The sequence below is a fragment of the Mus caroli genome, unplaced genomic scaffold (assembly GCF_978045245.1).
Source record: "Mus caroli unplaced genomic scaffold, Mus_caroli_1 scaffold_12, whole genome shotgun sequence".
Lineage (NCBI taxonomy): Eukaryota > Metazoa > Chordata > Mammalia > Rodentia > Muridae > Mus > Mus caroli.
The window spans coordinates 34,563,384-34,579,354 of record NW_028227267.1 but is presented as its reverse complement, the minus strand read 5'-3'; the positions used below and the strand labels follow the sequence as shown (position 1 = coordinate 34,579,354).

The 15,971-nt window shown below is 41.7% G+C and overlaps 1 protein-coding gene and 1 long non-coding RNA gene across 2 annotated transcripts in view; one reads left to right on the top strand and one right to left on the bottom strand.

The window, feature by feature from the left end:
- Positions 1-15,971, bottom strand: part of LOC147001682 (uncharacterized) — a 143,879-nt gene that overhangs the window by 53,682 nt on the left and 74,226 nt on the right. The gene's annotated exons all lie outside the window — the stretch shown is intronic.
- LOC147001685 (disks large homolog 5-like) lies at positions 2,705-13,467 on the top strand. The gene is made up of 5 exons (XM_085828999.1): positions 2,705-2,855; positions 3,885-4,047; positions 5,357-5,488; positions 6,153-6,336; positions 13,393-13,467. The coding sequence occupies exons 1-5, from the start codon at positions 2,705-2,707 to the stop codon at positions 13,465-13,467; spliced, it is 705 nt and encodes a 234-aa protein (XP_085685125.1).

Genomic DNA, 15,971 nt, shown 5'->3' with positions numbered 1-15,971 from the left:
CACTGCATGGGTCCTATAATCAGCAAGAATGTGTTAACTGAAAATATTTCTAACACTAGGAACTGAATTTAAAAAGTGATGGTCATGAAGGAACATAACAACACACCTGTACATCTGAGACTGTTGTAGAGCACTCTGTCAAATATGCAAATTATTTGTGTTCACACAACACAAGCACAGTATACCTCAGTAACTTGTTTAGTTTAGTTTCCTAGCTAATGCTATTATAAAAATCTCCCAGGATATTTTGGAGTCATAAAAAAAAAAATCTTGAATGGGATAGGTACATAATGAGCAAAGCATATAGACAGCTCAGTCAGTGATAAGCTTTCCGCTCATAAACACAGACTCAGAATCAGGGTTCTTGGCATAGTATCCAATCTGTCTTAGCAAGTTCCAAAAGGTAGGTAGAGTAGGCTTGTCTGCCAGCAAAGGATCACATGGTGGTAGTGGACTAGCCTCTCCTTCACTGTTACAGTCTTTTCCCAAAGAAAACAGTTCCTTCCATTAGAGGCTCCCTTTGTCATTGCCTAACTGACTAGGTGTCCAAAGGTATGATCCCAGAAAAATAGGAAGTCACTATAAATAGGAACAAATGAAACAATTTTCTCCCAATAATGTGACTGTGTCAGGGATATTTTGAGTAAGATGCGGCTAACTAGTTGAAGGGCAAATACTTGCATAGATTATCTAACACTGAGTAATAGTTCATGAAAGGGCTGCATCACATAGTACAATTTCACTCTTTAGCTGATGGACATCAGGATATCATCTTCTTCTGGACTACTCTGAGGACCAGTACAGACCTCATGTGCCCTAGAGACTCTCTGGATATCTACTCCTTGTTCTGCAATCAGTGGGTCAAAGGGGACTTCTTTTCTACTTTCTGAACCCCACTTCTCAAACACCTACCTGATTTTATACTACCAGACCTGTCCGAATGTCCTCATTTCCCCCAACCCCCATTGAGGCTGATTTTAACACTGAGAAAATGAGTTTGAATAACAGCAATTGCAGAATGCTACACAGATAACATAGTGTGAGTTCTTTAGATTATCATGACCCTCAAGGGGCTCCTGAAACACCCCTGTTTTGCACCACAGCTATAGGAATTCTGCTGGATGCATGTACAGCCACATGCAATTCAATCTCTCAATGATTAGAATCCAAGACATATGATAAGGCAACGTTTTACTGAGTATAGGTAGCTGGATAGGCAATGGTAGCAGGCAATGATGAAAAGAATCTGGAATGCTGAGAATACACAGTGAGCCACCTGATATTCCAGTGGCCCTTCATAATTCTTCCAGAGCAGAAAAGGGACATAACACATGGATGTTATACACCACGTCCTCCTCAACACTATGTACCATATTCTGATGATTTTCTCCAAAGGATTTCAATGAGGATCAGTACTATTGCCACTAGCCAGTTGAGAGCCTGACTTTACATGAGTTTTTGTGTCCTTTTTTTTTTTTTCTGGGAAGCTAGGTAGAGTTGCACACTAATTTGACTGCCGTATTTGATTTTTTTATGCGTGCAGTCTGTAATCTCAGGGGCTTTTCATCATGCTTGGCCTCTAGAACAGACATGGTTACATGTCTACACAAACACACACACAAACATATATACACACACAAACACAGTTGTATATTCAAGCATCCATACCACAAACACTTGCAAAGGCATTTTGCCTTACACAAACACACAACTTAGAATAAACACACTGAGTCATAGCTGGTACACAAACACACACACACACACACACACACACACACACAGACACACCAACACACACACCACATACCACACAAAGACTGACACAAACACACATACAACAATGAAATTCTTGCTCTTATCTAGCATATTTTCTATTGTATGAGCATGTAGTGGGACCTATGATGTGCACAAGGCTCTTAGACTTAAGGGGGCTTTGCAGCTCTGACCTGTACTTATATCCTCCTCAGGAATATTTTATATGCAAATACTTGCTGTCCTACAAGGAAATTACAAGCTCTACACGGATATCCTGAACAACACAGCACTAAATTGCCAAGAAAGATCTTTCTACCTATAGCCTCCACTAAGCCCGTTTTGACTCATCAAGGCCCTCTCACTAAACCTATACCGAGTCCTTTTTAGCATCAGAGATTGTGTAAAATCAGGGATCGATATATTGAAACAGTGTCTCCTCCCAAGGCAGTGGCAGTCTAAAACATATAATAAAACTTGTGTAAGAGTAAAGGTGTAAGAGTAGGTTTTTGGCCTCTGGGAAACAGAGACACCTGGATAAATCGACTGTTTGTTCCATGAATGGACCCCAGAAGTAGATTTATATTGGAGAAGAATCTCCCTCATAAAAGGATCCTAACAAAGATGAGCGACCCATGCCATGGCACTAACAAACTCTCCCCATTCAAAGCACTGGACTTGTAGTGAAGCAGAGAGAAATCTCTAGCTTTGGAAGGAGAATTTGCCAAGAGGTATCCCCAGGGGCAAAAGAGAAACTCCAGGAAAGGGCACCTCAGAAACTGGTCAAGATGGGGCAAGCTGGTAAGCCCCTAGGCCATGGAATTTCCCAGTGACATCATCGGTAGTCACTTCCCAGACAATCTCTTGTATCCAAGAGAACCCTAGAATCTTCTGTGATGTCACCAGTGTTGTGGTAACCAGAGCAGCTTGTGGGGTATTCCTTCAGATCCTCATGGGTTCCCAAGGAGGCATGTTGTCCATGCTCCTCAGGGTTTTTGGGAGAGAGAATAGAATACACACAGACACCAGACCAAGGCAGAGAGAGTCCGGCCGCCCGTCATGGTGGGAAAGGGCAAGAAACAACTGGTCATGGAGATGGCACAGTGAGTCCTGGGCAAGGTTTGGGGAGCTGCTGAGAGGTTGTGGGCTTCAGCTGGTCCTTCCAGGAATAGGGATTGTGATCTGGATACTTCAGATTCTTCAATGGTAGAACCAGAGTCTAGAATATCTGATGATTAGTTTAACAGACAGCCTGGTATTCAAAAGCCTGCACTTTCTTTGCTGAGAGATCTTAATTTCCTCCTGAATGGAAAATTATGCAGAGCAAGCTCTGTGAGAATAGAAAAGTGGTGTTCTCAGGATAGAGTGTTCATGCACTTCATCTTAATATAGTTTCCTCTAGGTTACATGAGCATGTGATGCCAAGAACAGAGAGGGCTATTCCCCTGCCTATGAATCAAGGTCTCAGACACTTTGGTATGGAACACACGTGATGTGGACTGATTCATAGTCTGGTGTTCCTGTAGTAGTGTATGAGCTCTCCTCATGCATTTGAAGAAGACTAGAAAAATGTTGGCTAGTATGCTAATAGGTACAGACTTTGTTGTCAGATATGAGCTGACAATGCCATCAATGAGCAGGAGAAGAGATGCGAGAGGTTGGAGAAGCTCAAAAGAGAGCTCCAGAACATAAAAAATGCCAGAGAAGAACTTCAGGGAATCCTGGCCAATTACACTAACAAGGATTTAAATGACAGGTAGTCTTTATGCCCAGTTTTCTGATGACTATCTTGGGCCATCCCTGTTAAGCCCAGATTCCCTCATACCACACTGGGCTACAACTCCAGGCTGTCTGCATATACAAATGCCAACCACTTATTCTTGCCTGGGGCAGCTTATGCATTTCAGGGCTAGGGCGATTACAATAGGAAGTCAGGCATATGTTTAGTGATGGTGGTTGTGAACAGGGACCTAGCTGAGGAGCCCAGCTTGAAGAAACCTATGATGCACTATCAGGGATTCTCGGTGTCTCTAGATTTTCCTCTTCCTCGGGCTTCTGTGTGGGACAAAGCATGGTTTCCCTTTCCCTGCCCTATTATCTCTACAAGGTTACTAGTGTTTTTCTACCTACAGGCTCTGTTGGGGAGGCATCACCCCAAACCCCCACCATCAATGAGCAGGAGAAGAGACTCGAGAGGTTGGAGAAGCTCAAAAGAGAGCTCCAGAACATAAAAAATGCCAGAGAAGAACTTCAGGGAATCTTGGCCAATTATACTAACAAGGATTTAAATGACAGGTAGTCTTTATGCCCAGTTCTCTGATGACTATCTTGGGCCATCCCTGTTAAGCCCAGATTCCCTCATACCACAGTGGACTACAACTCCAGGCTGTCTGCATATACAAATTAATTTTGCTGATTGGACTGTCGACACAGAACTTCAAGTCAGATAGGAGTGAGATGGGGTCACAGGCACTTTTCATTCCTCCAAAAGTAATTCAGAGGCTGTTGCATGAATCACAGTCTGGGGATGAAGGTAGTAATATGTGAGCTCTCATCCTGCCATTTAAGAAGCTTACACAGGTGTTGGTGTGTGGGAGTTGCTAGGTAATGTTTGTTTATAGCCAATGCTTTCCATAACTGACCAGGCTATAATTTGGATCCAATTGGTCCTGTCAACAGCTGGAGCGGGCTGTCCCACATATTGTCTCTCAGTATGACTGGATTGGCTGCAGTTCATCACTGCTTTTCTCAAATTTTGTTCATTATACTCTCAGATAAAGCCAAATCATCTTATTTATTTGGCATTCTGATTGTGTGTGTGTGTGTCTTGTGTGTGTGTATCTTCTGTCTTGCGTCTGTCTGTGTGTGAGTATGTGTGTGTGTGTGTGTAAAAGAGATAGAGACAGAGAGAGATACTGACAGAGAGACAGAGACTGAGAGAGATACTGTTTGCATGTGAGCTTGTGTGTGCCTTTGTGGATGTGTGTGTTCCGGTGTGTATGTGTTCCTGTGTGTGTGTGTTCCTGTGTGTGCAGCTTAAGATCTAGAGAGTCTGTGTCATGTGATATATCATTGAGTTTTGCCTGACTCCATTTCCAGGCAATAACAGTGAGGAAGCCAGGGAGGTTCATTCTGAGTAGCAGAGGACTTGACCTCTGTGCTCACCGTGAATGCACATTGGAATCTCCTGGTGTGTTATAAAGGCTTTTCCCTGTAGATATGATTATGTCCTTTGGGAATTTTTGTAGCAATAGAACCAAGGATTAGGAATTCCTTGTCTAAAACCAGGAGGAGAATCATACAGATTTAACGTGGACCCAGGCCTGTGACACAGATTCCTGGAAAGTTCTGGGAGAGTCAGTCTATTCTTTCAAACCCCTTCAGGGAGCTGAAGCAGATCAGCACCCTGCCTTTTCTTCCCTGGGCTTAATGGCCCAAGCTGAAGAGCAATAATTTTAATAAGCACCAAGTGGAAAAGGTAATAAGGAGCTAGGTCCAGTGGTATATATGGGGTAGGGTAGTACATGATTCAGCTTGAATTGAAATGATCCTTGTATCCTTAGTTCATGGGACAATTTGTTGCTTGGGCCATGCCCTCCCACAGGATCAACTTTGAGACATATATGCTTGAGATGCAACATGACCAGGTGATGACTGACCTGAAGAGAATGCCCCAGGACATCAGTGAGGCCTTGTCCAAGTGCAAGGAGTTGACTAAAGAAAATCAGTTCTACTGGTGAGTGACTAACAGGGTCATGACCCAAGAACTAGGCCCAGGATATGTCTGACAATCCTTGTCTTTGAACGAACATGGGGCTCAGGTTCTATACTCTTAGTCTCTAAAGAGGAAGCCTGCCTCCTTCAAATGAGGCACTAAGATTTTAACATCTTAGACTCATTTTGACCAAGTGTGAAGAGTCTGGGAGCCCCTCAAGTCACTGTCCTTTCCAACACAGTATCCTCAAGATTGAAAGGTTTCTACCATGATGGAGATATCAATCAACCTTGGACCTCTTGAGCTCTGAAAGTAGATTTATAGAAGGGGTTTCCAGGAGAAACATAGAAAGATAGTATGATGCTTGGTTCTCTTCACTCCTAGAGAATTTTGCCCTATACCTACAGGTGGTTTTTTAATACCACAGACTCATAAGCACATATAGACACCATGTTCTTTTCTGAGAGATACATGAGTTCCCTGTTGGTGTCAGAGTTTTCAAAAGTACCTTGGGACTTCTGGAAAGTGGCAGTCCTCTGGATTTGATCTCCCTCTATGGCCAATCTGGATACTTGTCTGGGGCTGTCTGAGGATCAGGGCCCATGATGAAGGAATGGTGCTTGGAGGAATGGGAGGAAGATGGATGGATGCTGCCTGTAATCACCATGTTTTGTTTGTGGCTCAGCTTCAGGAACTGCCACCTCCTGATTGAATCTAAGCTCATCCAGCACAAAGTCAGGATGTTGAGGAGTGAGAACAGACAGCTGGTATGGGATCAGACTGCATTGGAAGAATGCAACATAGCAACAAAAATACTATGTAAAGAAGGCAGCCAGAAGATCAAAGACCACCATACTAAGCAGCAGGAGGTAGGATGAATGAAGCATCATGGGCAGAATGCCCTAATGTGAAATCATAAAGACAGTCAAGCCTATGTAACCATCCTGCACCTTATCCAGGCTCTCTCCTATGTCTCATCCAGTTTTACACTTCTGTGATCATTTCCAAGACTTCCTGTGGAGTTACCCTCTTTTGAAGAAATTGGATTTCTGCCATGCCCTCTCCTCCCCATCCCAGTTGGCCACCTCTAGCTTGCCACTCTAGGCAGAGTAGATCCTGGACCCCTGACAGCAACCCCTAGAGGCTCTATGGTATGGAGAGGTGCCTCAGGATGCCATTTCCTGAATTATCTAGGAATCAGGCCCTCTGTTTTGCTCTATGGCAACTCATCCACAGGGGCCTGGGCCTGTCCTCTCCTAGGACAGAAGGGCATGCTCCAATTTTATTGTGTATGTGTACGTGTGTATGCGTGTGCGTGTGTGTCATGGCTTGGCTGAAAAGATGCAGTGTCCTTTCGATGTCTCCGAGATGAAGTACTAGTACAGGATGGCAGTATCTAAGGAGCCATACACATAGCAGGGCAATTGGTTTTTGGTTTTGCTTTTCTTTTTTCCTTCATGAGTATCCCCTTTAGAGTTCAATGCTTACCCTTGGGAAGAATTGCAGGAAGCACACTCTTGCTGATTACAGTATCTTTTCAGTGTGCATGGATTTCCTGTGAGATGGTTTCTCTGGGGATTCCCAGATATAGGAGTTCACAAGGAGAGCCAAGGAAGGATTCTGCACTCCAGAAATAATAAGAGCCTTCACTTCAAAGTTTGCTAGGCTCCTTAGAAGGCCTCTGTTCAAATGTTAGATTCAGACACTGATACACACTTATTTTTCAATATAAACATTTAGACTATTGGAGAAATGTGGTGTTTTACTTTAACTCCAGCACAGTGTGTAGTTCACAATTCAGTGTCAAGCAATTTTTTACATTTGAGAAAAACATCCAGGCCCAGGTGCTCTCTGCCCCTTCTCCTATGGGGATACAGGAAAGATCTCAGATGAAAGGTCATACTAGATTATCCTGATGAGTAAAGCTGGTGTTTCTTGGATCGCTGACATGGCAGGATCTCACCAGGCTTTTTTCTCTTCCTCCCATAGGTCTGAAATATTCTGCAGAAGCTCAAACAGATCAGAGACCAGGTCAAGATCTTGCTCCGACACAACAGTTCACCAGGAGCACTGGATGTACAAAGCAAATTAACCACCATTGCATCTAATCCTTGTAACCATGGCAATCTTGGGCTGCATTTTCTTCTTTTTTAGTTTGCTATGGGTAATGAGGCCTTTATTTTGTCTAGCCTCTCATCCAGCAAGACTGCCTGTTTGGAAGGCTTCAGAGAAGTACTGAGATACATCAAGATCTGCTGGGCATCCAGCAGGACTCTGACAATGCCAATTTTGGCAGGTCCTGTTGGGTCATCAAGATATAATTCATAGTGGTCAGTCATGTGAATTTGAAAAACTTTGAGGTATCATCTGTAACATCTCTCATGTTAGCCTTGAAGGACTAGTCCATCAGCAGAACACCCACCCCAATGAGGCACGCCTATATTCATCTTCAACAGATTATTACCATCAGTGACTGCCTTTGCACTATTTCACCAAGGCCAGCAACAGGCTGTGGGTCTGTGCTGAACATCTGCAGCAAGAGAATGATGCTTAGCTTAATTATTTTGTTTGGTTTTTGGTTAGAGTTTTGATTTCTTTGGGTCTTTGGTTTTCCTGTGTTTTCATTTGAAGTTTCATTATATATTCATTATCTTTTTGTTAATGTAATTAATTTGCATTTTGCTAAGTCTATATCTTGTATAAACTGACTCCCCACGTTAAGAATTTATTGAATAAAATTAGTGTATTGTTATGGATAAAACATCATCTCTAATTATTTCTATTATAAGGATATTCTGCATTTATGTGTGGTTCATACATAGTCCTGTAACACTAGAAGTTTCAGGCAGGAATGGGACTCTTCAAGTATTATGTTGTTTAGGCTTCATAAGTAGTGCCCAGCCAGCCAGATCTCCACATAAAATTGAGCTTTTGATGTGGATAATGTATCAAACTATGTGGATCCAGATGTCAGGAGGGAAAAAGTATCCATGCTCTATCTCTATAGTCAAAAATTTAGCTACAGTCATAATGTACTCTCTTGTGGATGACCACGTCAGACAAACAAATTAGAAACACAACAGTATTTCTCTAATACATCTCAGGAAAGAAAAATATTCACACTGAGTAATTAAAATCTTCTGAATTATAAATGAAGTGATTGGGATTAAAATGACCTTCAAAGTTCATTTCATAATTGAATGTTTGATACCTACTTCATAGAGTTTTAGAAAGGACTAGTAGATATGGACTTGCTGGAGGAGTTGTGACAATGGAGGTTGGCATTGAGGTTTCAAAAGCTCATGCCAATCCCTGCCTCTGTCTTTGTCCCTGTCTTTGTCACTCTCTCTCTGTCTCTGTTGATCTCACTATGTTTCTCTCTTTTTTTTCTCTATATCTCAGTCTATAATGTCTCTGTCTCCGTCTCTGCCTCAGTCTTTCTGTTTGTCTGTCAATCTGTATCTATCTATCTCTTTCCTCTGCCTCCTCTATATGTATCAGATACAAGTTCATCTACTCCTCTATTTTTATGATGCCTGTATGCATGCCTGCCTGCCTACTGCCACGTTCCCCACCTTGACAATCCTGGATCACCCTTTTATATTGTTGGCCAACCCCAATTGAATATATTCTTTATACGTTATCCTGGTCAAGATGTGTCCTTGCAATAAAACAGTGAATAAGAAAGCAAAAGAAACTCTTAATCAATGCAAAGATCAGCTACAAGATGGGAGAGGATCTTTACTAAGTGTACATATGATAGAGAGTTCATTTCTAGACAATTGGATGGTGTTTAAAACCAAACACCAGAAAACCTGCCTGTTAAATATTAAAACATTATAAATTTAAACATTTCAAAATGTTCTATGGCTGTACATGGTAGTGCACACCTGTAATCCCAGCAGTCAGAAGGCAGAGGCAAGAAGAACTGCATGAGCCTCTGGACAGTCTGGTCTATGTACTAGATTCTGGGACAGCAGGGTTAACTAGAGAGTCCCGGTCTCAAACATACTCCCTTCTGATGTTTTGTCAAACTGAACAGAATCTTCAAGAAAGAGAAAGAAATGGATCATAGATATGTATTTACACATTTAATATCCTTCCTCATAGGAAAATGCAAATTAAAATAGTTTTAACCTTGTATCTTACTGCAGTCAGAATGGCTATTCCAATAGACTAAGGACCACAACTGTTGGCATGAGTGTGGGGTAAGAGAACATATATTCACCTGTACAGTCATTACGAAAACCAGGAGAAATGTTCTGGAAAACATTACTAGAGATAGATCTTCTATATGAACCAGCTGTACTATTGGTGGTGGTGTGAATGAGAAGAACCCTTATAGGCTCATAGATTTGAATACTTGGTCAAAAGGGTATAGCACTATTTGATCGAATTTGGAGCTGTGGCCTTCTGTGGGGGTGGGCTTTAAAGTTTCAAAGGCCAGCTCAGGGCCAGTATCCCTGCTTCCTGCAGATCCAGATCCAGAACTCTAAGCTACTTCTCCAACACCATGTCTGCCTGTGCATGATTCTGTCAAGACTAAAATGTACTAAAATTCTGAAATGGTAAGCAGACCCCCATTTACATGCTCTCCTTAAAAGGACCCATCATGGTCCTGTTGTCTCTTTCTAGCAAGTGAACACAGACTCAGACACTATTCCAGGGCATATAGCCAAAGGCATTATCCTAAGACAGAGACCTGGGTGTGCTCATGTTCCTTACTGATTTATTCACAATAGGCAGGGCATCAAAACAACCCAGACCTAAATATAACTGATGAAAGGATAATGAATATATGGTTCATATACAAAATGGTAATGAACTGTGACAATATAAATGACATTTACAGGTTAATGGATGGAGACAGGAATAATCTTTCTGAGTGATATAACCCAGACCCAAAAAGACAAATACCACATGATGTGTCTTATGTTGATGGTAACTTTGAATGTCTAGAGATGTGTATTTAAACTGCAGTATCCATAGAAGGTAATGCACTAGTGTTGGGTTATAGGAGGATATTTCAAGAAAATAATAGAACACATAATTGGTGAAGGAGAAAAAAAGGAAAACAGTAGGACTGAGTGAGGTAAATATCTTGGGAGATTGCAGAGGAGTGTGGTGGCTTGAATATGCTTGATCATGGGAGTGGTACCTTTAGGAGTTGTGGCCTTGTTAGAAACAGTGTGTCAGTGTGGAGGGTGGGCTTTGAGACCCTCCTACTAAACACCAGTTAGACAGTCTTCTTGGTGCCTTCAGAATAAGATATAGAGCTCTTAGCTTCTTCTCCAAAGTAATGTCTGTCTAGATGCTGCCATGCTTCCTGCCTTGAAATCAATGGACTGAGCCTCTGAACTTATAAGCCAGTCCCAATGAAAAGTGGCCTTGGTCCTGGTGTCTCCTCACATCAATAAAACTCAAAGACCTGGGACAGTAGACCACCATGTCAGGAATTTGGTAAGGTTGAGTGGGTTGGAAGTCCCAGACCCACAACAGATGGCAAAAGTGTCACCTGCTTCCTAAAAGGCCTCTTTCATGGGACCAAAATCTCTACATAGGGACATGGCCTGTGGTCATTTAGAACAGAATAGGGTTCCCCCTACTAATGAGGTACCTAGAAGATGGTAGGGTTTAGTCAATAAGTTTCCCTTCCTGGACATTCCTTCCTCAGAAGGTGCTTACCTTCTAGTCTAACCTCAAGACATGTTATGCTTTCATTTCCATGAAAAACAATCAATAAACAGTTTAGAACCAAGGACTGTCTCTCTCATCAAACCAACTGTGGGTTATATGGAGAAAAAACCTTTGCCTACAGAGCCATGTCATCTAAGTCTCCAACAGAAGGCCCCGTAATACTCCTGGACTAGCCACCTCTGAGCTAACCCAGAATTCCCCATTCCCTGTTTTCAGGGCTAGTTCTCAGCCTGCTGGCCTCCTACATGCTCAGCTCCTCTGTGACTTCTAGCAGTACCTGCATGTCCAAGATTTTGAGAACCCCTTGGCCTGGTCTCCTTGCAGGCCAGCAGGCTCTAACCTGCTATAAACTCCCTGCAACCCAGCACTGTCTGGATGTCCAGGATTTCCTGGGTCCCTGTCCCCAGACTCCTTAACATAGGCCCATGGAATTCAGAACCTGCATTCTCTACTCTTGCCTGTGGTTTTCATTGTCAAATGGACTCCAAGGTGTCAGGGAACCCTGCTTCCGCCTCCCGTGCCCAAGGCTACATTCTTCCACCCCCTAAGTAGTGTACTTGCATTTCAATCCAGGTCAATACCAGACAGTGGGCTTAGGATACATACAATCTACCATGTCTGCATTTGGTCTGCCCAGTGGGTTTCCCACACCTGTGCTGCAGACCAGAAAGCAAAACAACACTAAGACAAGGAAGTAGTATGGAGGTGGGATAACTGACTGCAGACTTTTGAAAGGCCACCTGTAAGCCTACAATTTAAGAAGCTTTATAATACACAAACCCATATAAAGGAGGTTTAAATGAAAATACCCTATTATGCTCTGACAATTCCTCCCCTGAACATAATATACTACCCAATGAAAAGCCCAGGGCCAGGTTTTCGTTATCTTGTTTGGAGTTGCTCATCACTGAGTCTCATACACACTCCCCAATCATTAAAGACTGCTGCCATTGCTCTTCCTTCCTCTCTGGAAGTCAATGGTCAGACCACATTGCTGAAGAAGATGGTATCTGGCACAACCATCAATTCAGGCATCTATCTCATTATTTTCTGTGTGTTGAGAACATATCTATTACTCTTTAGCAGTTACTTGGAGATATTTGGCCCATTGCAACCCACCAAATGTCTATAGAAGAGATAATCCCTTGGTAGCTGAGATTGCAAATCCCAGTCCACCATCACCCTCCTAAAATCTGGCAACTGATATTCTAATTTCAGCTTCTCTAAGTAGGCTAAACTGGAGAGGGAGCCCAGGGCCTCAGGCACACCAAGCAGCAAACACTACAGGACAGTACACTACACTTCACCACAGCACACCACACCACACCACACTACAGTATACTACACTAGATAACCCCAGTCCTCCTTTTTCTCTGAGATCAACTTTGGCTGTCCACTGTGGGAACATGTCTTCTTTATATATCTGCACTGGATATAGGAAAATATGTTTTAACCAAGATCACTTTGGTGTTTGTCTAGCAAGTTTGTTGGCAATGTTAAAGATTTTCAATTGGCATGCAACTTTATCCTTTGTGAAGATTCAATATAAGAACACAATGTACAACTATCAAATCATTTATCATTTCTTTTCATTGGGAGCTTTCAACTCCCATTTTCATTTTGACCTAATGTTTTCTTGTTGGTTGGTATTGTGGTAGAAGCTGTTCCACATTCTTTAATTTTCTTCTCCTAGGTATAATGACCATTACCATACAACCCTGAAAATATTCATCTCATCAGATACCTTTAAAGTGGCTAAATACTCTTTTGCAAAGAAATTATGGATTATGGAGAATCTTGGGGTTGGGTTGTAAAATACTTTTACAAAATAGACAGAATATAAAACCTCTTAACTAGTTTCTGGTTTATTTAAAAGGATCAGCTTACCTGAAGTATAGAAATGATTTTCTTAATCAAGGACTTGCTGTAACCAAGTCTGTGAGGATTAGCTTTAATTGTCAGTTGGAAACAACCTGGAGTCAATCTCGGAGCAGAATCTCAACAAGGGATTTTTCCCTGGGTGGCCTGTGGGCATATCTTTGGGGTTGGTTCTCTTAATCAAATTAAATGATATCAAAAACCACAGCCCACTCTCAGAGGCAATATTCCCTAGGCAGGGAGGAGGCCCTGAAATGCATAAAGGTGGAGAATTGAACTGAACACAAGTAAGCACTCAAGCGAGCTAGTGAGCATATCTGTGTTCATTTGTCTCTGCATTGGAATTTCAGTGTGATGTGACCAGTACTCTCAAGCACCAGCTGTTACGACTTCCTGCAATGCTGGGCAGTCACATGAAACTGTAAGCTAAACAGTTTCTCTCCTAAGATGCTTTTTCTGAAGTGTCTCTTCATTTGTCCACCCTGTCAGATCTTCTCATTTGGAGACTTGAAACTATTTTTACTTTAATTCTCCATCAAATATAATAAGTTTCTGGGAACTGAACTTTCCCTTCTACAATGTTAAGTACTAGAATTAATTTCTTCGTTCTTATTGTAATTTGACATCTGTTATCTAACAATCCCCATCTCCTTCCTTCTACTCAGGTCTCTACAAGAACTATCTCATCTACTCTATTTCTATAGAAGAGGTAATCCCTTGGTAGCTGAGATTGCAACTCCCAGTCCACCATCACCCTCATAAAATCTGGCAACTGATGTTCTAACTTCAGCTTCTCTAAGTGGGCTAATCTGGAGAGGGAGCCCAGGGCCTCATGTATACCAAGCAGCAAACACTACACGAGTGTACACTACACTCCACCACAACACACCGCCCCTCACCACACTACAGTATACTACACTAGAGAACCCCAGTCCTCCTGTTTCTCTGAGGTCAACTTTCTTTCTTAGCCCTTTCTCAGCCTTCCTGCATGGATTATCTGCCCAAACAAGGTGAATGTACTAAAACAAAGGGAACACTTTCTACTTTCATAATCCACATTGAAATTTGCTGTGAACTCTCTGCAGTTCATGACCACCAGGAACACCTGGCCTCCCTTCTCCCCATTGCCACTTATTGGGTTCTCTCTCCATTTTTTCTGTTCTCTTTTCTAATCTGAGGGTACAGTCTTGGATACTCAGATTTTGGGTACTTTGTCCTTTCCTTCAGACCTCTGTATTTGCTGTGTCTCCCCTTAGGACTCTGTGTATCAGGCTGAGTACTTAGTAGAGCTGTTTCTAACTCTGCATCAGCAGATACCCACAAGAGCTTCTGGCCCTCAGATAGGTGGTTCTTCAAAGCTTTAGATAAGAAGTGTGACTCTGAACAACACCCTGACTCCTGCAGACAGATGGCTGTTGAACAAACTCCATGACTAGTTGTCCCAGGAGGGTTTTGGGACTCCTCCAAATCTGGCTGCACTGCAGCTTCCCTTACAATTCAATGTGGATGTCTTACAGGTTAAGAGGATCAGTCAAGTACCAACAAGGTAGCCACATGGATGCATCCAGAAAGGCATGATTCAGGAGAAGCTGAAAGTCCTACATGTTCATGTGAAGGCTGCTAATAGAACAGTAATGTCCAGGCAGCTAGGGTGAGGGTCTTGACCACACACTATACTCTAACATGGCCACACCTTCTTATATTGCCATTCAGTGGACTGAGCATATAAAAACCATAAAAAATATTGATGCAAAAATACACAATAACTTCTTGGAAACTGAATCTAATAGCACATGCAAATGATCATTCACCATGATCCAATAGTCATCATGCATAGGATGTAAGAATGATTCAATGTTTTGGAATTCATCAAAGTAATATACTATGTAATAAATTTAAGAAATTTTTACTTGATCATCTCATTAGATGCTGTATCATCCCACGAATGCAGGAATGACTCATTATGGACATCCATCAATGTAATCCACTATATAAAATATCTTAAAATATATTGGATAATCTCATCAGATGCTGAAAAATTGTTTGACAATATACAATACAACTTCAAGATAAATGCATTGGAAGAATCAGAAAGTCACGGTCTATATCTGAATATAATAAGAGCAACATAGAGCAATCCAGTTGCCAACATAAAAATATATGGAGAAAATTTTGAAGCAATCCCATTAAAATCAGAGACAAGGAAAGACTTCCCCCTCTTCCCCTATGTATTAAACATAGTCCTTGACATTTTAGCCATAGCAATCAGGCAAAAAAGGCAGATCAAAGTGTTGCAAATTGGAAGGGAAGAATTCAAGACACTACAATTTGAGGAGTATGGGATATTACACATAAATGAGCCCCAAAATATCCAGGAGAGAACTCCTACAGCTGATAAATAACTTCAGCAATGTCAATGGATATAAAATTAACTCAAACAATCCAGGAACTTTCCACTACTCAAAGGATAATTAGGCTGAGGAAGAAATTTTTAAAAACTACATACTTCACAATAGTCACAAACAATATCCTGGTGTGATTCTAACAAAGCAAGGGAAAGATCTGAATGACATGAACATTAAGTCTCTGAACAAAGAAATCAAAGAAGACTGTAGAAGATGGAAAGATCTCCCATGGTCATTGATGATCAGGATTAATATAGTAAAAAATGTCCATCTCGCCAAAACAATCTACAGATTCAATGCAATCCCCATCACAATTCCAACTCATTTCTTCACAGAGATAGAACAAGCAATTCTCAAATTTATCTGGAATAACATAAACCCCAGTATAGCAAAAACTATTCTTAACAATAAAAGAATGGCTGGGGAAATCACCATCCCTGATCTCAAAATATACCACAGGGCAATAGTGATGAAAATGGCATGGTACTGGTATAGAGAGACAAGTAGACCGATGGAATAGAATT

Excerpts from the sequence above, each read along its gene's own strand:
- LOC147001685 (XM_085828999.1), top strand. The coding sequence starts at position 2,705 with ATGGGTTCCCAAGGAGGCATGTTGTCCATGCTCCTCAGGGTTTTTGGG. Across the intron at positions 4,048-5,356 it reads AACAAGGATTTAAATGACAG|GATCAACTTTGAGACATATA; the intron begins GTAGTCTTTATG and ends GCCCTCCCACAG. Across the intron at positions 6,337-13,392 it reads ACCATACTAAGCAGCAGGAG|TGTGATGTGACCAGTACTCT; the intron begins GTAGGATGAATG and ends TTGGAATTTCAG.